We start from the raw sequence: 27,171 nt of genomic DNA, 5'->3' as shown, positions 1-27,171 counted from the left end.
TGGGTTGTAGAAGGAAAGAAGGGAGGTGAGGTAGGAGGGGGCGAGGTGATGGAGAGCTTTGAAGCCGAGAGTGAGGAGTTTTTGCTTGATGCGTAGGTTGACTGGCAGCCACCGGAGATTTTTGAGGAGGGCAGTAACATGCCCAGAGCGTTTCTGCACAAAGATGATCCGGGCAGCAGCGTGAAGTACAGATTGAAGTGGGGAGAGACAGGAGGATGGGAGATCAGAGAGGAGGCTGATGCAGTAATCCAGTCGGGATAGGATGAGAGACTGAACCAGCAGGGTAGCGGTTTGGATGGAGAGGAAAGGGCGGATCTTGGCGACGTTGTGGAGGTGAGACTGGCAGGTTCTGGTGACGGATTGGATGTGAGGGGTGAATGAGAGAGCGGAGTCGAGGATGACACCAAGGTTATGGGCTTGTGAGACAGGAAGGATGGTAGTGCCGTCAACAGTGATGGGAAAGTCAGGGAGAGGGCAGGGTTTGGGAGGGAAGATAAGGAGTTCAGTCTTGGACATATTGAGTTTCAGATGGCGGGCAGACATCCAGATGGAGATGGATTTTCACCTCTGGCAGAGACTGAGATTTCTAGGGGTCTCCACCCTAAAGGTTCTGGGGGCGGTCTTGGAGCCCAGAGTCAGATCTCTTTTCACTGTTGCCTGAGTACTCCTTTAGAGGGTGAATTCAGAGATGTTGTTCAAGGGAAAGTTAGAGATGTTAGATGGTATGCCCCAAATCACTGAAGTGGGTGACAAGGAGGGCCACCATAATAATAATAATAATAATAATAATAATAATAATAATGATAATAATAATATATAATATAATATCAAACACTGTTCTAAGTGCTGGGGTAGATACAAGCTAAACAGGTTGGACAGAGTACCTGTCCCACATGGGGCTCACAGTCTTAATATCCATTTTACAGATGAGGTAACTGAGGCCCAGAGAAGTTAAGTGATTTGCCCAAAGTCACACAGCAGGCACGTGGTGGAGCAGGAATTAGAATCCAGGTCCTTCTGACTTCCAGGTCCACGCTCTATCCACTAGGCCATGCTTTCTTCCAAAAATCTAGAAAGGGGTGCCTGGATTCGCAGCCTGACCCAAGAATGCCATTTCCTATATTCTACCTCATTTTCTTTAACATGTGAAATCTTCTCATATGAGTAATTGGCAAATGGGCTGTTCCCTGGCCTACATTCTTAATCTAGTCCTTCTTAAGACATTTTTTTTTGTTTTTCTTATTGGTTGGGCCTTTTGCCATGCAAACCCACAGAGTAATTAAGAAGAGGCGTGCTCCACACCCTACACTTGTGGGATTCTGTTTCACCATTAAAATGTGGGTTAGGGTTGTGAACCTTTCTGTCAAAGACTTCACTCTCCTTGCCTAGCCTGCTGAGGAGGGAGGCACCTAAGATGTTGCAGATAAGCCTCAAAACCATCCAACATATGAGATGGACTAGTTCTTTCCAAATTACCCTTAATATGTTGGGCTGGCTTCACTTCACTGGCTTTTTTTGTTTGTCCCACGAGAGACTTTAATGCCCGCTCTGCTGTTTTATCTGTCTGCTGGCTTCACCCAATTACCACTTCTATTAAAGGCGCCCACGATTAAAGCTGGGAATTATTTTATAATTCAAATTTGTTGGCAATGCCAAGAATGTAGACTTGTAAAATCCCAATAGTCCAAGCCAAAAAACGTAAATTCACAGCTGCCAATTTTCACCCTTTGGTGGGCCGACTTATACAGAGCTCATTATATTCAGGACTTAAATAGAGTCAGGGAGCAGCGTTCCAGCTTGCTCTAGTCAAGCAGCATAGAATGGAATTTGAAATATCTTGGTACGTCAAAACTTAAGTCCTATTCCAAGCAAAGAGCTGAGCACTGAAAGCACTCTGTTTGGGAAGGCAAACAGAGTAGCCATTATGTGGCCACCTACAGCGTACACGTGGCTGCATTCCCCGCCGATGGAGGCTTCTTCAACTCCTAAGGACAACTGCATTCCCATAACTTTGGAGCCCAAACCACATTGATTGGAGCGAGTGCACGCTAGGAGGGGAACTCAACTTTGGGGAAAACTAAGAAGAAACCCCTCTAAACTGTAACCTCCTTTTGGGCAGGGAACATTTCTAAGAATTCTTCATTTATTCAATCGTATTTATTGAGCGCTTACTGTGTGCAGAGCACTGTACTAACTCACATATTGTACTCTTCCAAGCATTTAGTACAGTTCTCTGTACACAGTAGGCACTCAATAAATACCATTGATTTTGATTGACTGAAATCCAGAATGTCCCTCCCAAGCATTTAGTACAGTGCTCTGCACACAGTAAGCACTTAATAAATTTTGATTCTGATTGATTGATTGAAATCCAGAATGTCTGACTGTCAGGTGGAAAAAAGCTCTGGGGGATGTGTCCAGTTGGTGTGCTTCTGCCTTGCCAGGTCACCTTGTGGGATGCAGTGACTGTGGTCAGGGATCAATCACTCTGACTCAGTGGGGCTCTGGACACTTTTTGTGGGGGTGGGGAGGGTGTACGAAACCAGAAGAGAAAGAGGACCTTTCTGTTCAACAGGAGATTAATAGCCCAACATTTTCATAACACTTGGGGTTTCCCTAATCAAGTTTGGTAAATAATAAAAATTCTTTCCGGCTGATGTGACCCTGGCGGCAACTGACCCTTGGCAAAAGCTCTAGTGGGACGAGAGCCCTTTCAAGAAGAGAGGGCAATTTCTCACCGGTGGTTGGGGTTATAAAGATCCCAGTGGGTGCACTTTCTGAACAAACAGAATACTATTGAAGGTTTTGAAACAGACCTCCTTTCTACGTCTTTTCAAGAAACCGCATCTCCTCCTTTCCAAGCTGGGCTGGCACTGAGTTCTCTATCATTACCCGAACCTCTTCTGGATGTCAGATTAGAGAGGCCAAGGGATCAGGGAACTGGCTTCTATGCTGGAGCCCAAGTGGCCACTGAAGGTAGATCTGGAGGAAAGAAATCTTTCCTGTAGACTGGGTATATTGAATACCACAAGGAGGCACGGCTTATATCCAATGAAGTGTAACAATTTAGGAAAGTACAACCTCAGGTAATAACCACAGTCGACCCATCCGACAAGAAGCAATTAGGAATAGGATGACTCCACAGAGAGGCAGTGATAAAAGGCAGCAAGAAAAGTAAGTAAGAAGACTGTGATAGGAAGAGGTGATCTGAAAATCATACTGGGTGGTCGGGGACTGCCTGATGCCCAAAGATCATTTCAGCTGAACCCTTGCACTCGATAATACCTCACTGTTCCTAGTGCTATCTTTGAACAGTAAAAATCAGTGATCACATTGTTGTGTTTCTGTTTTCCAAGGGACTTATCTAGCTATGAGTGTGTGTGTGTGTGCGCGCGCACACACCCTATTGCAAACCAAGCCCCAGATCAGGTTCTGAAACAGTTCACTCCTGTTCTGTACACCAAATCACTCTTTGTGGATGGACCAGACAACTAGTGAAACCAGTGAAACAGGTACTCTGTATGGCTCCTAGCTGTCCACCTCAGGTTTGAGTCACCCTATCCTGGCCTTCAGTCAATCGTGATGGCTTATTTGGTGAGAAAATCCCAGAAAACCTTATTTTTCCAATTTACCTTTACCTCTTTTCAAACCCCAGTTAATTCATGGGGGTGCCCCTAGAAACTGCAGATCACAAAGTTCTCAGCACACATTGTATTATCTGAGGTTCTTTGGTAAATTAATCAAACCACAGAATCTTGCTTTCCACCATGAAATGATTTAATGTCTATTTTCTATCATATGACCTAATGTTAGAGGGCAAAAGGAGAAAAGTCATCATGGTCTCATATTGAGCCTTGGTTGGACTTTCGCCCTTTGATCTATTATTAAGCCCGGAGAATGGAAAATTTATTGAAAAATGTTGGCTAGAGACACAAAGCAACTGGATAAGCTTTGCTCTTCATTTCTGTGGAACCCAAAAAGCTCACCCTGATCTTCTGTGCCCATGTTTTCTGTGGCTGTTGATACTGTAATTTATTCTTGAAGACCAATACTTTTATATTCGATTCATTTTTACAGCTGTTTTCCTTATTGGGGGAAAATGTAGTAGCATCCTTTCTCTGCCAGGTTTGGAAAGGAAGGATGAAACAGGAGCAAATTGGGAGGAAGATTAAAGCTGAGCAAGGCAAACACTTTGGAAGGTGCAGGGTCCCATGGTGACCAAGGAGGCATAGAGGCCCAGAGCCTATTCCATTCCCGGAGCAGCAAAATTATGGGGCCTGTGTTGCCCCCTCCCACTTAGATCACTCTTGTCCAGGCAGGAGCTGAAGGAGCACTATTCTCGGTATGGGGGAGCCAGTTGGCAATGGTAGAAATCTTAGCTCAGGCTAAGGCTCTCCATAGAGAAGCAGCGTGGCTTAGTGGAAAGAGCCCGGGCTTGGAAGTCAGAGGTCATGGGTTCTAATCCCAGCTCTGTCACTTGTCAGCTGTGTGACGTTGGGAAACTTCTCTGACTTAGTTACCTCATCTGGAAAATGGGGATTAAGATTGTGGGGCAACCTGATAACCTGGTATCTACCCCAGCGCTTAGAACAGTGTTTGGCACATAGTAAGCGCTTAACAAATATCATCATCATTATTATTATTATAGGATAGCAGTGCCTCAGGGCTGCCTCTGATGGTTATTGATGTGCATTTAGCTTTAATTCTATTTGTTCTGATGATCTGACACCTGTCCACATATTTTTTTTTGTTGTCTGTCTCCCCCTTCTAGACTGTGAGCACGTTGTTGGGTAGGGACTGTCTCTATCTGTTGCCGACTTGTACTTCCCAAGCGCTTTGTCCAGTGCTCTGCAAACAGTAAGCGCTCAATAAATACGCTTGAATGAATGAATGAATCACCAGGGCCACCACCCACCAGTCGTATAAATCGTATTTATTGAGCACTCACTGTGTGCAGAATACTATACTAGGCAATTGGGAAAGTACAATACAACAATAAACAGTGACATTCCCTAGAGCTGAACTTCCTGTCAGAAAGCAGTGATGCTGCTGCCACCTCTCCTGACAATATCCCCCCGCCCCCAGGCCATCCTAACTGGGACTGATGATGATGGTATTTCTTAAGTGCTTACTATGTGCAGGCATTCATTCATTCATATTTATTGAGCACTTACTGTGTGCAGAGCACTGTACTAAGCGCTTGGGAAGTACAAGTTGGCAACATACAGAGATGGTCCCTACCCAACAATGGGCTCACAGTCTAGAAGGGGGAAACAGACAACAAAACAAAACATCTGGACAGGTGACAAGTCGTCAGAACAAATAGAATTAAAGCTAAATGCACATCTTTAACAAAATAAATAGAATAGTAAATATGTACAAGCACTGTTCTAAGTGCTGAGGTAGATACAAACAAATTGGGCTTGACCAGTCCCTGTTCCATGTGGGACTCAAAGTGTCAATCCCCTTTTAACAGATGAGGTAGCTGAGGCACAGAGAAGTGAAGTGACTTGCCCAAGGTCACACAGTAGGCAAGTGCACCTGTATATATGTTTGTACAGATTTATTACTCTATTTATTTTACTTGTACAATAGTAAATAGAATTTACTATTCTATTTATTTTGTTAATGATGTACATTTAGGTTTAATTCTATTTGTTCTGATGACTTGACACCTGTCCACATGTTTTGCTTTGTTGTCTGTCTCCCCCAGAGAAGCAGTGAGGCTCAGTGGAAAGAGCACGGGCTTTGGAGTCAGGGGTCATGGGTTTGAATCCCAGCTCTGCCAACTGTCAGCCGTCTGACTTTGGGTAAGTCACTTAACTTCTCTGTGCCTCAGTTCCCTCATCTGTAAAATGGGGATTAAGATTAAGATTGTGAGCCCCCCGTAGGACAACCTGATCTCCTTGCAACCTCCCCAGCACTTAGAACAGTGCTTTGCACATAGTAAGTGCTTAATAAATGCAATCATTATTATTATTATTAGACTGTGAGGCCATTGTTGGGTAGGGACTGTCTCTATATGTTGCCAACTTGTACTTCCCAAGCACTTAGTACAGTGCTCTGCACACAGTAAGTGCTCAATAAATACAATTGAATTGAATGAATGAATGAAAGTGGCAGAGCTGGGATGTGGAACCCCAATCATATCGGCTGAGGGCGGCACTCATCCCGCTCCTGAGTGGGTGATAATAATAATAATAATAATAATGATGATGATGGTATTTGTTAAGTGCATACTATGTACCAGGCACTGTACTATGCGCCAAGTCCAGGGCCACAGTCCAGATCCTGGATAGGAATAAGCACTTTTGTCACCTTGCACACTATTTTCACCCTGTCAATAGGACAACTGCACAGGAGGTTATCTTCTCTTAAAGCAACCAACTTCACATGAAAGTTCAGTCTCAGACAGCAGAAATCTGCAAGACATTTTTATAGCAAGTGCCCCTCCCCTCCAAATTTCATCTACTGTTTTCCCGGGAACCTTTGTTCTCCCTTCAAAGCCCGTATATCAACTTAATCGGTTATTACAAAGAAAAGTTTTGGCTGTAACCTAGAGGAATTTTAAGAAACAACGGCAACGTGACCGTAGCATGCTATTGCCAAATTTGGCAATGCCACCTTGAGAAACTGGTATTTTCTGAACAGAAAAGGCAGCTTATACACAGATTTAGTTAGGTGGCAATACTTTGACATACATGAGAAAGACTAGATTACCATTCAAATGAAAGCTCAGACCCACACCATTCCCAAATAGCCAAAGCCTTGGTTTCCAGATTTCGCCTGAGTTACTAAAAGACAGTTTCCTGGCCTAGAAAGAGAATCATCAAACTCCTGCCTCACACCTAAAAGCGTCTCTTTCTTTCAGAACTCTGAGATTTACTACTTCAAAATATGTATTTTAAATTATTCCTGATACAACAACAAATGTAGACAAGAAATTGTGAGCCCACTGTTGGGTAGGGACCATTTCTATATGTTGTCAACTTGTACCTCCCAAGAGCTTAGTACAGTGCTCTGCACACAGTAAGCACTCAATAAATACAACTGATTGATTGATTGATTGAAATTGATGGTATTTGTATCAAAACGTGCTTTGGAAGCATTGAAAAAAAAGAAAGTTAAACTACCCAATACAAAAAAAATGGCTACTTAGCTTCTCGTTCAAAGGGAAGCTGGGAATTGCCACCCAGTTTACCTCCTTCAGAAACCTCTGCAATTCAGAGCTGTCCAAATGCTTAGAGTTTGGATACCACCTGTGTCTCTGTTTGGAAAATAATCTGGAATATAAAATAAAGGCTAAGAATGAGGTGCATCGGGCAATTAAAATGAAACTCTTCACCATAAACTGATTTTGCAATTGCCAGAGAGAAAAATTAATTTGTTGCCACTGCACTCTACGCTCATTGTGGGCAGGGAATGTGTCTGTTATACTGTTGTGGTGTACTCTCCCAAGCTCTGAGCAGAGTGTCCTACAAACAATAAATATGATTGATTGAGCACATATTAAATCTTTCATCATCTTCTTTCCCCAACCTGGGGACGAATTCCAAATAAAAAATGAAACTGAGGGGAATGGAAGGCAATGGGGGGGTAATTTAATGATGAAGCAGAGAACTACTTGGTTAATTTGTAGATGAAACCTTATTAGTTTGGTCTGGGCTTAACTCATGAGCCAGTCACTCTCTCTCCTGGCTCTGTACTAATTAATTAAAGAAAATGAAAAATTACATAAAACATGATCTGGGAGAACAAAGTAGAAGCAACCATGGCATCAGGGAATTTGTGGGGTTTTAACTACATCGGGAAGCAATTACTCAATATTTTCCAGAAGTGAAACAGTGAGTCTAACTGGAAAAAAATGTGGAAGCATTTAGTTAGAACAGTAGAGCATGGTACTAAAGCCCCTTTTATGGGGTTAACTCTGAAGGAAAATATGCAAATAATTAGATCTTTAAATGTGTTTTTAATCATGATTCTAGGATAAAAGTTAGAGGTACAATTCTGTACTGTGCTTTTCCTGAAAACCATTTTCTTGCTGAGTGATGACTCTTGACGCTTCACATCACCATGAATGTGCAGCCTGACAAATGAAGATACACAAGAAAAATGTTTTCCCATTTCCTTGATGAATTCTCCTTTCCACCACTGAATAAGCACATTGTCAGAGTCACACATTTCCAACGATTTTCAAACTTTCCTGGGAATTCAAAGTCTTATTTCTGAAAATAAGCAACGCATTTTCCTTCCCTAGTGTCTTTTCACAGTTCACCTACACTTCAAGTGTTGCTTGACATTCGATTTTCTGATTTCTCCTCAGTCTACATTGGCTGCTTTCTCTAGTTGCTTTATATTGTTTTTCCGGTTCACATAGAACCCAGAACCCTTCAAAACTGTGCTGCATATAATTTCTCAGATGTATTTTTTGGCACACTCTGCACTATTTAAAAGCAATTTTGCAAGAACAAAAAAAGTGGTCCAACTTGAATCAAGGAATAAAAAATCAAAAGCACTATGTGCAATCATTTATAAACTCCTTTAACCCATCCACAAAGAGGGCTGTAAAAAGGCAAGTTTTGTCTAAATGCTAAACACGACCACCCTTCTCCACACACACACACCAGGGGATGATGATGTGTAGAAGCGCACGCGGTTGGAGGGGGATGTTTTGGCCCAACTCCACCTCTCCCCAAAGCACCAACGAATTTTAATGCAATTACACATCCACACATCAAACCCCACTGGGGTGCAGTCATTGCTAGCAGGGGGAGGGGAAGCCACTTCAACCATCAGCAGCTGCATCAAAATACGGCACCATCATGGATGACAGGAAATGAAGAATCCTTTATCCTCTAGAAGTGCCTGGGGAATTTGGGGAGGCAAAATTAATTATCCGAGTTGGAATTTGGCCGGAACAGCGGGAAGACCACCCCGATACTTTGAGACCTGGAAGCAGTTGGTGTTTTATGACCACCAGTGGCCAGGGACTGAAGAGATCTTCATTCAAAAGACGACACTTCCACCAACACCAAGCAGGGAAATTAGTCTGCAGCTAGGTTGGGGGGAAACTGTCACCTCCTCAACTAGCAGCAAGGACTTCTTGTGCAGCTGGGGTTTGCTCTCCCACGCAGGCTCTACTGGAGCAAATAAACCAGAACTATGGCTGGTTATCGGAGTCGACAGAGGTGGGGAAATGGGCACGGGTGCTTCTTAAAGGGTTTGTTGGACTACGACAGTGTGAGCGGATGGATGGAAATGCCTGTTGCCCTGTTTCTATCAGACTCTGCTTCTGAGAGGCAACTAATAGAGGAATCCCTGGGTGTCATTGGTGAGCACGATGTGGGGAGGCAGGTGTACACAGCCGAGCAGCACCGGCCTTGCTCTGGAAAAACTCACTGGGAAATCCCCGTCCCGAAGACTTGGGAGCAGATGAGGGGATGGGGGTGGGCTTGAGGAGCAGAAGCTCCTCTACGACCAGCTGCTGCTCGCTTGCACGCCACCACAAGAGCACCAGAGCTGCCTGGAGCCTTTAGGAAGCAGGTGGCTCTGGCCCTAACTCATCCCCCATGACTGCCCACGGGGGCCCGGATCAGCACGCGGTGGGGTCTGACCCATTAGGGTTTCCCAGGGGCCCAGCCGGTTGGACTCACCCTGACCCTGAACTACCAAATTCTTGAGGTAACCTTAGAGCTTGAGTTCAAAACCTCACATTTCCCGGCCCCCACCCCTCTTGTCCAGGCTCCCACCCTGTCCTAGGCTGAGAGCGAAATAAATACAATCAACATTCCTTCACTCTATCTCAGTATCCTTTTCAACTGGCTCTGGGCATCCAGCTGACTTCAGGACAAGTGAAGGAGTCAGGGAGGAAGTTGGTTAGGGAGCAGCTGGAATGCCATGAGGAAAATGGAGCTGGAGATGTCAGAGGAAAGGGAGAGAGAGAGGGAGGTTAATCTCAGCAGATGGCCTAGAGATGTGACTATTTGTACCTGTCACATGTCTTGACCATTTTAATCCACAGGAAGCATGGCTCTACACTTTCTTACAAGGCAGGAGAACACCCTGCAAGAGAGACTACTGCTCCTTGGGTCAGTCAGGGTGCCCCCCCAAAATGTACAGGAGAGCCCAGAGGCAAGGGTGCCAAGCACAAATGCTGCCACATCTTGCAATTATCTGATTTATTTCAAGAAGATAAGACTGTGCTTTCCCCTAAGAGGGAAAAGAAAGCTCTTTTGCCTCTAGCCACTAGACTCTGAGGCTAAGCTACCACATATGATATTGGTTTGCATTAACACCTTCAGGAGGTGAAAATGCATTAAAACAGGGAAAAAAGGATTTTCTCTAATCATCTGGTATAAAAAAGTTTGGTTCCTCGGCAAGTGGCTACTTGAAAAGCTACTTAAGAAGTGATTAGGTTCCTTTCCCAACATTTGGGGCCCTGATGAATGATTTTCATGTGAACTAAAGCCATTGTAAGAATTAAGATCTCCAATTATAGCTCTGTCAAGGCTGGAGCTCTATCCCAAAAAGGAAGCGGGCCCTGATTCATTTTCAGGTGTGGATTTGGTAATTTTGTGCCAGTGCAGTTGTCCCAATGGACTTCTGGGACCAGTAGTCTTAGTAGCTCTCTGGTACATATGTGAAAAGTCATACATGTGCTCTGGAGTCCCCTGGTCTGAAAGCCCTGAACTGGGAGCTGACAGAACCCAGTCCAGTCACATCCTGTTGGGTTTCACATTAGCCTGACCCGGCCTTGGAGGTTTGGGACCCAAGAACCAAGAAGGGCTTCTCTCACAGATGAATAGACCCTGAAGAATTTTATTACAGAATCAGCATGGGCCTGGGAATCAGAAGGACCTGGGTTCTAATCCCAGTATTGCCACTTGTCTGCTGTGTGGCCTTGGGCAAGTCACTTCATTTCTCTGGGCCTCAGTTACCTCATTTGTAAAATGGGGATTAAGACTGAACCCCATTTGGGTCAGTGTCCAACCTAATAATAATAATGATGGTATTTGTGAAGTGTGTACTTTGTGCCAAGCACTGTACTGAGTGCTGGGATAGATACAAGTTGATCAGGTTGTCCCACGTGGGGCTGACAGTCTTAATCACCATTTTACAGATGAGGTAACAGAGGCACAGAGAAGTTAAGTGGCTTGCCCAAGGTCACACAGCAGACAAGTGGCGGAACCGAGATTAGAACCCAAGTCCTCTGACTCCCAAGCCCGGGATCTTTCCATTAAGCCGCTCCTCTTCTCCATCTGATTTGCTTGGATCTACCCCAGCACTTAGTACAGTGCCTGGCACATAGAAAGCTCTTAACAAATACCGTAAAACAAAAAACAAAAAACACTGTAGTGGGGAACCAGGGAATCCAGCAATCAACCAGATTCTATAATGAAGGCTTTTAGTCTCAAAAATGCAGTCAGAGTTTTTGTGGGTAAACAGGCCATATTATTGGCTACTCATACTTACAACTCATCTTGAATGTTGTCTGTCAACTTGAATAACTGCTCCTGGCCTTCTGCCTGGTTTTCTGAGTATCGGGGCAGGAGGCCTTGAGGACCTGTACAGCAACGTGGTTTCCGTACTCTCTGGGCTTGTGTCCTAGAGGTGAAAAGACCAGAAAGCAAAGAAGAAAAGTGTTAAGTGGTTATACTAAAGATATGAATGACATCCGGGGGTTCTTCTAAATCCAAGATGTTAGAAATTCACCCTGCTTTATTCAGTGAGCCTTTTTTTCCAGAATTTATTCTAGAGAACCCAGATCTCTTGGATTTGAGCTGCTTCCAGGTGTAAGATTGACCTGGAAAACTATAGTACCAGGGAGAAGCACTGCAAGCCCTTTGCGTTCAGGGCTTATTGGATGCCTGTCCCCCCAGAATTGCAGATCTAGTGCTCAGACCCAAGGTTGGCAAGCTTTTTGGGCAGAAGACACAAACAAAACCATCATCATCATCTTCAATGGTATTTATTGAGTGCTTACTATGTGCTGAGCACTGTACTAAGTGCTTGGGATAGTACAAGATGATAGAGTTGGCAGACATGTTCCCTGCCCACCTTTGAGCAGCTACTACGCAAAAAGTCAATCATCCAGTCTGGTGGGGAGGAAGGTCCAAGCTGGGGGAACAGTGTGAGCAAGGGTATGGAGGTGGAAGAGCTAGAGGGTTGGCCTGGGAGAAAGAACAGCAGGAGAAGAGAGCAGATAGGTAAGCTGGGGTGAATTGGTGGAGAGCTCTGATGTTGATTGTAAGGAGTTTTTTTTGTTGTTGGCTGCAGAGAAATCCAGGAAGCCAGTGGAGGGTTTCGAAAAGAGGAGAGCTATGGGCCAAGTGATGCTTCAAGGTCATCTGTGCAGTCTAATTATGTTATAGATTGGGGGGTGGGGGGTGAAGGCTGCAGACAGGGAGATCAGCAAGGAGGCTGATTCAGTAGCCCAGTTTTGATATGACTGGAGTGTGTACCATGTGGATGGAAACAATGTAACTTAGTGGGAAGAGCATGGGCTTGGGAGTCAGAGGTCGTGGGTTCTAATCCCAGCTCCGCCACTTGTCAGCTGTGTGACTTTGGGCAAGTCACTTAACTTCTCTGGGCCTCAGTTATCTCATTTGTAAACAGAGGATTAAGACTGTGAGCCCCCCCTTGGGACAACCTGATTACTCTGTATCTACCCCAGCACTTAGAACAGTGCTTGGCACATAGTAAGCGCTTAACAAATACCATGATTATTATTATTATTATAGGGAGGAGCGGATCCAGGAGATGCAGGACACAAGCTCAGAAGCAGTATGATTTGGCAGAGGGCTAAATGTGAGAGCTGAATGAGGGAGGAGTTCTCAGACAGTAAGGATGGGATGGGATGGGATGAGATGGGAAACTTAGGCAGAGGGGGCTTTGGGGAAAAGCTGAAGAACCGATAACTATTTTCTTATGCTTTCCTAGAAACAGGAACCCCTATTTGTTTCAGAAATGCTGTGCATACTTCAGACAATTGGTAACAGCGCAGAGGATATGTCTTATGAAACGTTAGGTTCTGGTTGTACTTTATTATTTGTTCTCAAAGTTGGTTTAAGCACAGCATCCCTAAATAGAACTAAGTATGAAGTACACAATAGTTCTTTGCACTTCATTAGCACTCTTCACTGAGATTTACTAACAGCGCTCTTGGATACTATTAATGCTAACTCTCTCTTTGAGGTAGGGCAAGAATGACTGCTATGTGGCCAAAAAATGAAGCCAACACAGAGTCCGATTATTTGCCCTAGGCCACACAATGAGTCAGTGGCAAAGCAAGCCCTATAATGCCAAAGTTCCTGACATCTATCTGGACACGCACATCAGAAAGCCACACCCCACCCCCATATGCATACCAGAAATGACCTCAGGATCACCCTATGGGGGAGATTTTAGCTGCATACAAGCGGCAGGAATTCAGTGTTTTCCTTTCCATAAGTGAGATGCCTTGGGTAACAGAAGGAACTGTTCATGGTTTTTCCACGGAAATTGAAGTATTTAAGTTTCTAGTGCAAGCACTACACTTTCCATGCTTCTAGGAAGCACTGGGCAGAGGCAAGGGCAAAATGGAAGGCAGCTGAAAATACAGCACCATCTTTCTAATGCTGGAAACCATGTTCCCCCTTCATGCCAAATGCTAAAAGTGATTTCTCAGGTCTGCTATAATATCATCACACCTGAAATGCTAATGGGAAGTGAGACTTGACCAAAAAGCAGTTATTTTACCACTTGGGTGGCTTCCTAAAAGCGTCTTTGGAAAGTAGTTCACAGACTTTCTATAAGGCTCCACGGAGCAGGTGTCTGGCATATGTTGCTCTCCATTTCCCAGACATACATACATATACGGTCATTATCAGACTCCTGTTAGAGCCAGGGAGTGTGTGTGTGTGTGTGTGTGTGTGTGTGTGTGTGTGTGTGTGTGTGGTGGTGGTGTGGGGGGGAGAAATTTGGGAAGGGGGGCAAGGGGAGAATCTGGTTTATATTGACCATCTCTGGAAATATAGATATTTGTGGTGGTGAAAATGAACAGATGAAGTGACATGTATTAGTGCGCAGCTTGTACTCGGAGATTTTTGTGCTTAAGGAAATAACAATCAAATTTAAGGGAGAGTGGGAAATCTCAGATTCTAAACCACTGGGAGTCACTGCAGTTTGCCAACATTCAAAAACTATAGTGAGAGAAGAGTGGGAGGGAGATTGCCTTCCAAATCTACAGGGATATGAAAGAGGGAGCTTCTGATGTGAAGAACATGGAATAGATGCTACTAATTTACACAATAGGGAGTTTCCATTTGAAATAATTGGATAGAACAAGCCAACATTTCCATAATGGGTTGCTGGGAATCTTGTAGAAATCAAGAGAGAAACTAAACAGTTTTTTAGCCACTTGATAGCCAAAAACATTGAGCAAATCTTTGAAGGAAGGAGAAACCATGCGGTTAAACAAAATGAAAATCAGAGCCTGTTTCATAATGTGAATTTTTCTGCTTCGGAGGAGAAATGGTAATTCATCACTGTCCTTACATCAGCACGATATGCTAGAATACTAATTTAAGAGATGAAATTGTTATGAGACTTTCCTTCCACCTCCTCTATACTGAAGGCTACTAAACACAGAGTTACCATTTTGGCCAGACAAACAAAATGAGGAATATCTGGGTCTTTGGGACCCTAGCACTTGTGTTTCTGGTTTCAAGGCAAATGAGCCTATACTAAATACTTAGAAGAGACTGTATATCTTCATCCAGAGAAGGAAAAACCAATAAAAGCATTTCATTAATGACAATGGCATGTCCACTGCCTCTTAAAATATTTAAACCTTATATTGGTCTTCTACCCAATGCCTTGGTGACTCAACTTCTTCTGCACTTGCAATCTCATTTTAAAACTCAGATCAGCAACCCATTCTGCTACTGGAGAACATAAAAGAACATAGCTGTTCCTGTTGGGTTTAAAATGTCTATTTTTCAAAAAATATCATTTCTTATCTGGCTTCCAAACAGGCTGCAACCTCTCCTCCCTTTTCCAAGGTCTTCTCTTTGTGACACACCAAACACTATGGGCCACATCCTTACATTTTTAGTCTGTTTCCATAATCTTCCAACCCAAAACAGCTGGTTGGAGTTCAGAGTAGGAATTGGAAGTCTCACTAATTCGTCCCACTGCTAAGTGAGGAATATAGAAAAAAAGGTGGCTCCTTGCAGGTGAAAGGTGACTGAGATAATCTGGAAAGCCTTCTCCTTGGGGGAGATGTCATTTGTTGAAGGAGCTGTCCTATCTCGTTGTAAAGGGTTGGATGAGATTATCCCTGCCCAACTGGCTGAGGAGGGCACTGATGGTAGTAGTTTTACTAGCAGCAATATGGTTGCCTATCAATCTTCAAATCAAGGAAAAACTCCTCACTATTGGCTTCAAAGCTCTCCATCACTTTTCCCCTTCTTACCTCGCCTCCCTTCTCTCCTTCTACATCCCAGACCACACACTCCGCTTCTCTGGTGCTAAACTTCTCACTGTGCCTAGTTCTCACCTGTCCCACCATCAACCCCTGGCCCATGTCCTACCTCCGGTCTGGACTGCCCTTCCTCCTTAAATTTGCCAAGCAATCACACTTCCTCAACTTCAAAGCCCTACTGAAGGCTCATCTCTTCAAGGAGACCTTCCCAGACTAAGTTCCCCTTTTCCTCTGGTCCCCCTTCCCTTCCCATTGCCCCGACTTGCTCCCTTTGCTCTACCACCCTCCCCCCGCCACATCACTTGTGTATATATGTACACAAGTTATTATATTTATATAATATAATAGTTATTAATAGTTATATAATAGTTATTTATATTAATGATCTGTATATATCTATAATTCTATTTATTTATATGATGCTGTTGATGCCTGTTTACTCATTTGATGCCTGTCTCCCCCCTTCTAGGCTATGAGCCCATTGTAGGCAGGGATTGTCTCTGTTGTTGAATTGTACTTTCCAAGCACTTAGCACAATGTTCTGCATACAGTAAGTGCTCAATGAATATGACTGACTGACTGAATGAATATTATTTAGCATTACGGTGTCCAGAGCACTGTACTAAATGATGGGAAATACACAAATGGGAATTAGGTGAGGTCTCTGTCCCCGGTACTCCACTTTGAAAATTCAAGCAGCTCCAAACTCAATATTCTCATTCAAATATGAAAGCTTAAATGACAAGACTATTATTTCATGTCGCTCCTCCATATTTCCTTTTAAAATTACTTAATATGGGGCTAACTTTTTTTGGTTTCTTCTATGGACATCAAAGAACTCATTTCTTAGATGGGTCTGGGCAACATGACATGTCGCTTTCAAACCAGAAGAGTTGGACAAGATTTTAAGACATGGCTCAAAATGCCTCCCAATTCTAGGGTCAAATGTATTGTGCAAGTTTTCCAGAGTATGTTAGTTCAGATATGAAGGATAACTCAATACCTTTCTATCCATAATCAATCTTAACCAAAGATCTGAGTAGGCTTCATCCCGACAGACTAAATAAACAAATTTACCTAAAATTTTCCTCTGTATTCAGAGAAGTTGTTGCTGATAGTGAAATTCACATAGGGGTAAATGTGTAGCTGCAAATGCCAATGCAAGATCTACAGTCCTGACCGCACTGATTCTGATCCTTATCCACACTGATCCTTATTTTACAGTGAGGTTTGTTGTTTGCAGTGCTTGATGCTATTTCCTCTTTTGATTCCTTGTCTCTCAATCCTTACAAAATTTCTGCTTGAAAAGACCAACTTTTCCTTGATTGCAATAATCATAAATGATAATAGTAATAGTGGTATTTGTTAAGCACTTACTATATGCCAAACACTGTACTAAGTATTGGGGTAGATACAAGATAATCAGGTCCCACGTGGGGTTCACAGTCTAAGTAGGAGGGAGAACAGGTACTGAATCCCCATTCTGCAGAAAAGGGAACTGAGGCACAGAGAAATGAAGTGACTCACCCAAGGTCACAGAGCAGACAAGTGGAGGAGCCGGGATAAGAACCCATATTCTCTGACACCAGGCCTGTGCTCTTTATACTAGGTAAGGTTGCTTCTCATGTAATGTACCATGCTAGTCTATCTGTGGCAACTGACTCCAGGTACACTGCATTGTTCAAGGCTTTGTTTTACTTTATCCTTAAAATGTTTCCTCTGTCCCCCTTGCTTCTAGCTTCCCAATTTCAGTTCACCTCATGGCAGCTCTTTGGGTGTCTTTCTGTTTTCTATTCTCCTTACATCACCTACCCAGACCTATTGGGTTGAGGTTAGCATAGCTTTTATGCTAAGGGAATGACTTCACTTCAGGGCTTCTTCAAGATCCTGCCTTGTGATTAGATACTGAGCAGAATATAGAGGGGATGCTAATGTAATGCTCAAGGGGTCAGATGTGGCATCTGTGAGAAGGTTGGAGAGCACTACAGCCCTGTGGACCGTAATTTAGTCCAAAGCTTGGTACATCAGTCCCAATGCACTCTATTTGACAGTCTAGTTGGCCTTTATGATTAATTTTTCTATTTTCTTGTCTAGTGATGCACTGTTGACCATTATAGGTAACAAAATTTTATGGCAAATCTTATCTAAGAGATGCCAATATAGATTTTGAATTGCATAAATGGCTTCCCCAGTGCAGGCCAATTCACTCCATTGTCATCCTTTAACACCTAGTTTATTTGTCAAGGCGCACTACAATAATTTGAATTGCTCCTTGGGGATGTGCCTCTCCAGTAAAGTCACCTGCACACAGCAATCAATCAATCAACAGTATTTATGGAATGTTTACTGTGTGCAGACCACTGTACTAAGCACTTGGGAAAGCACAATATGCTAGAGCTGGTCAATGGGATCCTTGACCACAAGAAGCAGCAGCAAGGCTGCTGGAGTCAGAGTCTGGGCCTCTGGGCCTGGAGTCAGAAGACATTATTATCATCATCATCATTATTATTATGGCATTTGTTAAGCACCTACTATGTGCCAAGCACTATTCTAAGCACTGGGATAGCTACAGGGTAATCAGGTTGTCCCACACGGGGCTCACAGTTTTAATCCCCATTTTCCAGATGAGGTAACTGAGACATTGAGAAGTTCAGTGGCTTGCCCAAGGTCACAAAGCAGACAAGTGGAGGATCCGGGATTAGAACCCATGTCCTCTGAATCCCAAGCCATGCTTGTTCCACTGAGCCACGCTGCTTCTCTATTATTATCATTATCATATTTGTTAAGCACTTACTTTGTGCCATGCACTGTTCTAAGCAATGGGGTAGATACAAGTTAATAAGGTCAACTATGAAAGCCATATCAATCAATCAATCGCATTTATTGAGCGCTTACTATGTGCAGAGCACTGTACTAAGCGCTTGGGAAGTACAAATTGGCAACACATAGAGACAGTCCCTACCCAACAGTGGGCTCACAGTCTAAAAGGGGGAGACAGAGAACAGAACCAAACATACCAACAAAATAAAATAAATAGGATAGAAATGTACAAGTAAAATAAATAAATAAATAAATAAATAAATAGAGCCATATAGAGGCCTTCCCTAAGGCCTCCTTTCCTCTTCTCCCATTCCCTCCTGTGTTTGCCCTGACCTGTTCCCTTTATTCATCCCTCCTCCCAGCCCCACAGCAATAATGTTCATATCTGTACTTACTTCTATTAATGCCTATCTCCCCCTCTAAACTGTAAGCTCACTGTAGGCAGTCAATGTGTTTGTTCGTTCTCTCAAGGGCTTGGTACAGTACTCTGCATACAGAAAGTGCTCAGTAAATACAACGGAAATAAAACATGATTGAATAGAGGTCTTAGTGTTATTCCCTGTATTTTTCCTCTATCTGACGTGCTACAAAGAGCCAGTTGGCGGTGGCCCGCTATGACCTGAAGCCACATTGAGAAGCAGCGTGGCTCAGTGGAAAAGAGCACGGGCTTTGGAGTCAGAGGTCATAGGTTCAAATCCTGGCTCTGCCAATTGTCAGCTGTGTGACTTTGGGCAAGTCACTTCACTTCTCTGTGCTTCAGTTACCTCATCTGTAAAATGAGGATTAAGACTGTGAGCCCCACGTGGGACAACCTGATCACTTTGTAACCTCCCCAGTGCTTAGAATAGTGTTTTGCACATAGGAAGCGCTTAATAAATGCCATCATCATCATTATTATTATTACTGTGATTCCGGGAGTGTTTGATCAACAATATTCTTTAGTAGCCAAATAGGAAGCTAGGAGGAACTTGCTGGCAACGGAGAGAAATGAGGTGCCTCAATAAGTGCTGCAATCTGATCTTCCACCTTTCTTCTTGAAGATGGTGATAATGGTGGTACTTCATCAGTGTTCCATATGTTGAGGAAGCACTTGTGGGTTTGGGCAGAGTTATTCCATCCCTGCTTGTAGATTTTGGACCCAGGTGCCATGCCATTTTTCAAGGCTCAGTCCCATTGAGGTAACTTTCTCAATAGCTGGGTCAAGTGCCATGTGTTTGCATGTTGAAAATGCCATGTCTTTCCATGTTCTGAAATGCCCCACCTGCCACAGCAGAAGGTGTGTGAAGGAAAATTTTGAAATGTTGTCATCCTTTGAGGCTTTCCTCTTGTTTGGGATGAGGCTGAGTGATCTTCATTCTTCATTTGTGCTGCATGGCAAATACAGGGTCCACATGTCTTTAATGAATGGGCAGGGAATGTGTCCGCTAATCCTGCTGCATTGTACTCTCCCAAGCACTTAGCATAGTGCTCTGCAGAAAGTAATCACATAATAAATGCCACTGATTGACTGATGAAGTTCTTCATTCCATGGTATTTTTCACAGCCTTGAATCTCCTTGTGAGCAGGGTTTGCATCTACTAACTCTTGTTTTGCACTTTCCCAGGCTCTTAGTACAGTGCTCTGCACAGAGTAAGCACTCAATAAATACCACTGATTGATCTCTTCTGCCTTGGCTCCCCCCCACTAATCACACATACCCCTCAATTTGATTTGCATGCCATGACACAGATTTCCATAAGCCTCACTTTTTGTCTGAGTCATGAGGTACTACAAGGTGTTATCGGCTCCATATTTTTTGCAGGGGCTACAATTGAGTCAATCTTGGTGGCTTTGTCCAGTCATGCCCAATGTCTTGATGACTGCCTGGTAGACAGTATCAGGAGAAATGCCTACTTGTTGTTTATCTTGGGGGTTGTGGTTTGAGTTTCCTGTTCCAACAGAGTTGCTGTAATATTGTTGCAGAGCTCCCTGGGGATGTCTTTGTTCTCCAAAAGCTTTAACACCTAGTTGTCTTGGCAGTTTGAGGGCTACTTTTCAATGCAATGGTTGTATAGTGTGAGCTCGGGGCCTATCAGACAATGGTCTGTCCAAGCAGGACTGTTGCGATTCCCACATCCTCCAGGTCCCACTCCTGCCCTATGATCTAATCAGGTCGGACACACAGTAGTTGCATCCAGGATATTTTTCTTTTGTTTGGCAGTCATTTCATTTGGCATCTCTGACTCTGTTTTTTTTTCCCCTGTGGTTCTTGTTAAGCGCTTACTATACGCCAAGCACTGTCTTAAGCACTGGGGTAGATATGAGCCTATCGGGTTGGACATAGTCCATGTCCCACATGGGGCTCACAGTCTTTACCCCCATTTTACAGATGAAGTAACTGAGGCACAGAGAAGTAAAGTGACTTGTTCAAGGTCACATAAGAGACATGTGATGGAGGTGGGGATTAGAATCCACATTCTTCTGAGTACCAGAGCCGTGCTCATTCCACTAGCCTATGTTGCTTTGAGTAGCAAATACCAAATTCAGTTAGTTCTGCTAGTATGGTTTTCAAGGTGCATATGGTACAGATCTTAATGACAGAATTAAGGAATGGTCTTCCAACTGTGCACACCTGTATGGTGAGAATGTGATGCAGTGTAAGGAGGATTGGTTATGTTCACTCACAAAGCAATGGGAGTGGTGTAAGCACCATGAGTAGAGTTTTCCTTAATGCTGGGTTCATCAAGAACGTATCTCTCTCTCACTCACACACACACACACACATACACACACACACACAAACACACACACACACTCTCTCTCTCCTACATAATTAATTGTGGCACTTGTTAAGCACTTAGTATGTGTCAGGCACTGTACTAATCTGCCAGGCAGTGTACTAATCTCTGGGGTGGATACAAGCAAAACAGGTTGGACACAGCCCCTGTCCCACATGGAGCTCACAGTTTTAATCCCCATTTTACAGATGAGGTAACTGAAGCAATAGATGTTAAGTGACTTGCCTAAGGTCACACAGAGGACAAGTGGTGGAAAGTGACTTGCCTAAGGTCACACAGAGGACAAGTGGTGGAACCAGGATTAGAACCCAGGTCCTTCTGACTCCCAGGACCGTGCTCTACCTACTAGGCCATGCTGCTTCTCTGGATAAACACATATGCAGGTGTATCCAAAAAATTCAGGAAAAAGTCCAGGTCTGATTGCTCTGTTCAGATGCAGCCCACTCACAACTGTAGTTAAGAGTTCTCCAATCACTCTGGATGCTAAGAGTCTTCACCTCACACCTGAAGCAGGCTTAAGCCTATTAATGCTTACACTGAAAAGTGTACATTGTATTCTTGTGGTACATAACTGTGTGGGCCTTTCTTTAGGTGGCTCACTTGAGAGACGTAACTGTTTACAGTAACTGTACTTCTGCACTGGCTGTCTCCTATTGCAAACGTACGGCAGGTCCTGAAGTTTTTGGAGATGGCTAGTGAGTCCACTTCTCAAGGCGAAGACCCCACCCACTAAGCTGCCACTTGTCATACTGGGACATGTTTAGCAAAAATTCTTAATACAGTGGACACTTACAAAGCAGGACTCTTTTTATGCACAAACTGTAACCCTGCAATCATAAAACTTTGTTTAGCTAACAGTCTGCGGCAAATTTAATTGTTCCCGGCTGGGAGCCCGTCAGCCATTTTAAGCCCTCGGCTGCTGTTGGTTTCTGGATTTCACAGTGTACACAAAGAGGTGGGACTTCCAATCAACCAGTTAATAGAAAATGTCATCACAAAGTGAACTCGGGCTTTGAACTCCATGGAAAAGTAAGGGCTTTGGCTGGATAGCACGCTAAGGCAGCGAAGTTTACCTCATTGGCTCCTTCCCAGGGGACAAGACTGCTGATACAACGATTGATACACTGCAGATATCTGACCAATATGAGAAATCAGCACAGAACAAGTCTGTACATCTGTACTGTACTACCATCCGTGCCTGGAACACTCAGGGCAATGAAAGACATGACAAGCAAAAATAACAAAAGTCCTACTTCAAGTCTCTGCAATGATACTTTTCGGTACTGAATACATATATCCACCTGATTTGCATGTTAACTCCTTTCAGCCCTGGGACAATTGTTAATGCTGATACTGTTATCAGGAAAACACTGCTTTCATTTTCAGTTAATTGGACCTTACGGCATGCATGCGATCAGCTCAACTGCTATATAGTCTCTCTAGATGTTAGTTGAACATTAGTGGTCCAGGGCTGTTAAATCTACCCCATATATAAGATTTGTGCAATTTTGGACTGGATAGTAGTTGCACTGGTCAACCCACCAAACTGACACCAATTATTTTACACTATGTCAAAGTGACCACTTGCCAGACTCCTAAGCCTAAACCTTGCTCTCTGGCCTCCGCTGAGTGATTTAGATAACATTTCCCTTGAGATACAAACAGCCAGGCAGCCTAGAAAGACCACCGTGCCACAAGTTACATTTGACCTTTGACCCTCCCCCTTTTCCTTCCCACAGCCATAAACCCATTTTGATTTTGCAACTAGGTAAAGCTTCCCTTTCAAAAGAACACACTCTGTTGACCTCTTATTGTGAAATTTGCAAACTGATGTCAGGAAGAAAGCAATTTCCTTCAGTTGAGTGTGAAATCACCCAACAGACTAGCTTGTTGGTTTTAGACCACATGGAAAATTGTTTTTTGGTAGCTCAATCAGAAATGTAACTTCCAAGTTAAAAACACAAAGGGAAAATCCAGACTAGAAATACTATCTGATTAGTATGATTAACTTATTGAACCCCAGCAATTTAAGCTGTGAAGTAAGAAAACTGTATTTAAATCCTGATGATGGTAGCAATTTGCTCTTCATCATGGGCACTAAACAATAGAGGTCAAGACAGAAATGTAACCCAGTGCAATCAGTCCCCTTTAACACCAAAGCTGTGTTACTGAAGAACCCAGTTTCAGAAAATTCACGCTATATTACAAACATCTTGACTGCCTGCCTGCCCAACCCATAAGCTAAACTGTTTCCTCCAACACCAGCTTGGGTTGTATTAAAATAGTTATGTTGTAGGAAAAACATTCTCTAATTCCTCAGCAGGGTCTTATCTGAAAAGCGTAATGAAAATATGCACTAGGGCAGGGCTGACTGTATAACGAAATCCCTAGTCAAGCTCAAATTATCGGCTGTCAGAACTGTATGGGTTCATGATAATAATGATGATGATCACAATGACACCTAGTTAGCACTTATTGGGTAGACACAAGATAATCAGATCAGACATAATCGCTATCTCAGATGGGCCTCAATCTATGAGGTAGGAAGAACAGGTATTTTATCCCCATTTTACAGATGAGGAGACAGAGGCCCAGAGAGGTTAAATGACTTAGCCAAGGTTACCCAGGGAATGGCAGAGCTGGGATTGGGACCTGAGTCTTTGGATTCCCGGTCCCATGCCCTTTCCATTAAGTCACCCTGTCTCAGTAACCTGAAAATAGGCAGACCTCCATCACTTGAGCCCTGGAATTTGCTTACTCTGGTCTGTTCGAGCCCTGTTTTATCGACCACAGGATTTGGTGCACGTCCTCTGACTCCAACTCCCTAAACAGGGAAAGATTCCACTCACTATGAGGTTTGAAATAGTTGCTTTTTCCACATATGTTTCTTATGAAAATCCATACATACTCCCATAAGGGACTCCCAACTGCCAGAAAGCATGGGTGTGGTGGATAGTCTGAAGTATATTGAGAAAGATGCTCATTAAGTGAAATCTCTCTATATATGTGGTAAACATGTGTTTGTCTCATTGTCTTAGAAAAATCACACTGATGACGGTTATGTGTTGGGCTGGGCTGGGCTTTCTACCATGGAGGGGAATTGTGCTTGACTGGTTTATGGGGGTCATGGCTCCTGCTACACTTCTGTTTGTGTTTCTGTTCCCAACGACATGCAACCAAGACAGCTGGCAAGAGTTATGGCAATCGCCACGTCCGTCACGATGAACATTCTGGGAACACGACAGCACCATTGCACTAGTGGATTGCTACAGTTCTAGCACCTACCAGGCTGGTCCAGCCTCATCTACTGCCCTGAGAACAAGCTGTCCCTTCTTCATGGACAAATGGTTCTCAACGAGATTAGCTGTTTTCAACATCACTTATCCTTGAAGTAAGGCCTTGAGCCATTCCATTAAATTGGAGGCTCGATAAAGCTCCACGTGAAATAATTGGATCAGGGAGGTGGGTGATCGAAAGCCAACTCTAAAATGAACTCGGTAGGCTTGATTTTTTTGGAGGCCAAGAATGCCTGCAGGAAACTGGAAGATACGTTACCTTGACAACTGAGTACAATCACACAGCATGGTATATTTTCTTAAAAGAAATTAAAGTTACAACCTGGATGCCCAGAAATTTCCATCCACGTATTCTTGCTTTTCTACATTTCCTTCTTTCCAGTCTCTTCTTGCTCCTGTCTGTTAATTATTTTGTATCTGTCTCCCATTAGATGGCCAGTTCCTTGAGGGTAGGCATAATATCCTCTACTGCTACTGTCCTGTCCTATTTGCTTAGTATAGTGCTCTGCACCCAGAAGAAGTTCGAAAAACACTACTGATTGATTGATTCTTATGAAGTGATTGAAAGAAAAGCCTGTGTGGCAGACTGCAAGCCCAGTAGAAGAAAACTGACCAAACTCAAAATCCTCTGTCAGAACGGATATGGGTGGAAAAAGGCCATTTGCCCCTTGCACAGTCATCCAGGTACTCTGGCAAGAGGCCAGAAATTATCAAGAGAAGGGTTATGGACCCCGATAAATGATGCAGGAATTGAAAGCTTAAACCAAAGGGTGCAAATCTGGGTAAAGGGACCCGGGAATTTACTCTGGTGAGTGGATTTGCCCCTCTGATATTCCAGTTAAGCCAGATTCGGGTTCAGCCACATCAAGGCGGCAGAATGCTGTGGGCTGCACAACTATCAAGCTGAGAAGACACCTACTGATTCCATTTTGACTTGACTCAATGGGGCATAAGGAGTTGGGGGCCCTGTTTTCACCCCGTTGCTGGAAGAGGGGAAAACTGGGAGCCTAACCTTACGTATGTTTTCCCTCCAACCAAGTGATTTTTAGCAGTAATCATCACTTCTGGGACACATCCACTCGGGGTGGCGGCATCAGCTACCTCAAACTCTCGGCCACCAGAGCAGGGAAAACCTGGAGAGGCAGCAAGACCAGCAGTGTCAGAGGCAAGCAACAGTCCTGGGTGAGTCTGGGCATATTCAATTGGCTCCTGCAGAGGATGGTGAAAGGGAGCAGGAAGAAGCAGGGTTTGCAAAGCTTGGGTCCCTCAGAGTAGCTGCCTCCACTGCACTTCCCGGAACCAGGGGCTGAGGGGACAAGCCACATGGCTCAGTGGAAAGAGCATGGGTTTTGGAGTCAGAGGTCATGGGTTCAAATCGTGGCTCCACCAATTGTCAGCTGTGTGACTTTCGGCAAGTCACTTAACTTCTCTGTGCCTCAGTGACATCATCTGTAAAATGGGGATTAAGACTGTAAGCCCCCCGTGGGACAACCTGATCACCTTGTAACCTCCCCAGCTTAAGCTTTCAATTCCTGCATCGTTTATCGGGGTCCACAGCTCTTCTCTGGACAATTTCTGGCCTCTTGCCAGAGTACCTGGATGACTGTGCAGGGGGCAAATGGCCTTTTTCCACCCATATCCGTTCTGATAGAGGATTTTGAGTTTGGTCAGTTTTCTTCTATTGGGCTTGCAGTCTGCCACACAGGCTTTTCTTTCAATCACTTCATAAGAACATAGAACAGTGCTTTGCACAGAGTAGGTGCTTAAAAATGCCATCATTAATATTATTATTAGAGAAGCAGGTGGCTCAGTGGAAAGAGCACGGGCTTTGGAGTCAGAGGTCATGGGTTCAAATCCCAGCTCCACCAATTGTCAGCAGTGTGACTTTCAGCAAGTCACTTAACTTCTCTGTGCCTCAGTTATGTCATCTGTAAAATGGGGATTAAGACTGTGAGCCCCCTGTGGGACAACCTGATCACCTTGTAACCTCCCCAGCACTTAGAACAATGTTTTGCACATAGTAAGCAATTAATAAATGTCATCATTATCATATTATTGAGTGCTTGCTATATAATAATAATAATAATAGCATTTATTAAGCACTTACTATGTGCAAAGCACTGTTCTAAATGCTGGATATGCAGAGCGCTTTACTAAGCACTTGAGAGAGTACAATATAACAGTTGGTAGACATGTTCCCTGCCCATAAGGAGCTCACAGTCACAAACAGCTAAAGAGAAACATGCGCCCATTTTTTTGGGTGGGGGGGAAGGGAACACAATAAAACATCTATGCACAAATACCCAGATAAACACACATGTGTGTTAACGGGTGTAGAGATAATCATCACATTAATACATAGAAAGAAACATGGACCCACGCAGCAGGAAGACTCATTCAGAAACTCACACTAACACAAAGAGGGACCCAGATGGACACTCACTAGGACACCCAAACACAGTCATACATGAAGATACACAAACTAACAAGACCATCCTCTAGACCACAAGCTCATTGTGGGCAAAGGATGTGTCTACCGACGCTGTTATATTGTACTCTCCCAAGTGCTTAGTACAGTGCTCGGCACACAGTAAGTGCTCAATAAGTACTAAGATTGATTGATTGAACAAAAATCCTATAAAGGAAGCATGGGTCTAAGACTCAGCTGTTCGGTGAGTGTTTGAGGGTTTGTTCTCTACTGCCTTGTAGCTGCTGCTCTGTGGAAAAACTCACCGTCATGGCAATCAGTGCTGCTGAGAATAAAGGACATCTAGGAGTCTCCATCTATTCCCATCAGTGCAGAAGGGCTCTCAGG

General features: G+C 43.8%; 1 protein-coding gene across 1 annotated transcript in view; it reads right to left on the bottom strand.

Moving 5' to 3' along the window:
* VPS13D (vacuolar protein sorting 13 homolog D) overlaps window positions 1–27,171 on the bottom strand; it is a 333,705-nt gene that overhangs the window by 9,999 nt on the left and 296,535 nt on the right. The window contains exon 68 of the mRNA XM_038746364.1: window positions 11,473–11,604. Within this exon, the coding sequence (XP_038602292.1) occupies window positions 11,473–11,604 (132 nt within the window). The remainder of the gene's footprint in view (window positions 1–11,472; window positions 11,605–27,171) is intronic.

Source organism: Tachyglossus aculeatus, chromosome 5 (genome assembly GCF_015852505.1).
Source record: "Tachyglossus aculeatus isolate mTacAcu1 chromosome 5, mTacAcu1.pri, whole genome shotgun sequence".
Classification (NCBI taxonomy): Eukaryota; Metazoa; Chordata; class Mammalia; order Monotremata; family Tachyglossidae; genus Tachyglossus; species Tachyglossus aculeatus.
The sequence above is the reverse complement of the archived record's forward strand: the minus strand, read 5'-3'. Positions and strand labels throughout refer to the sequence as shown.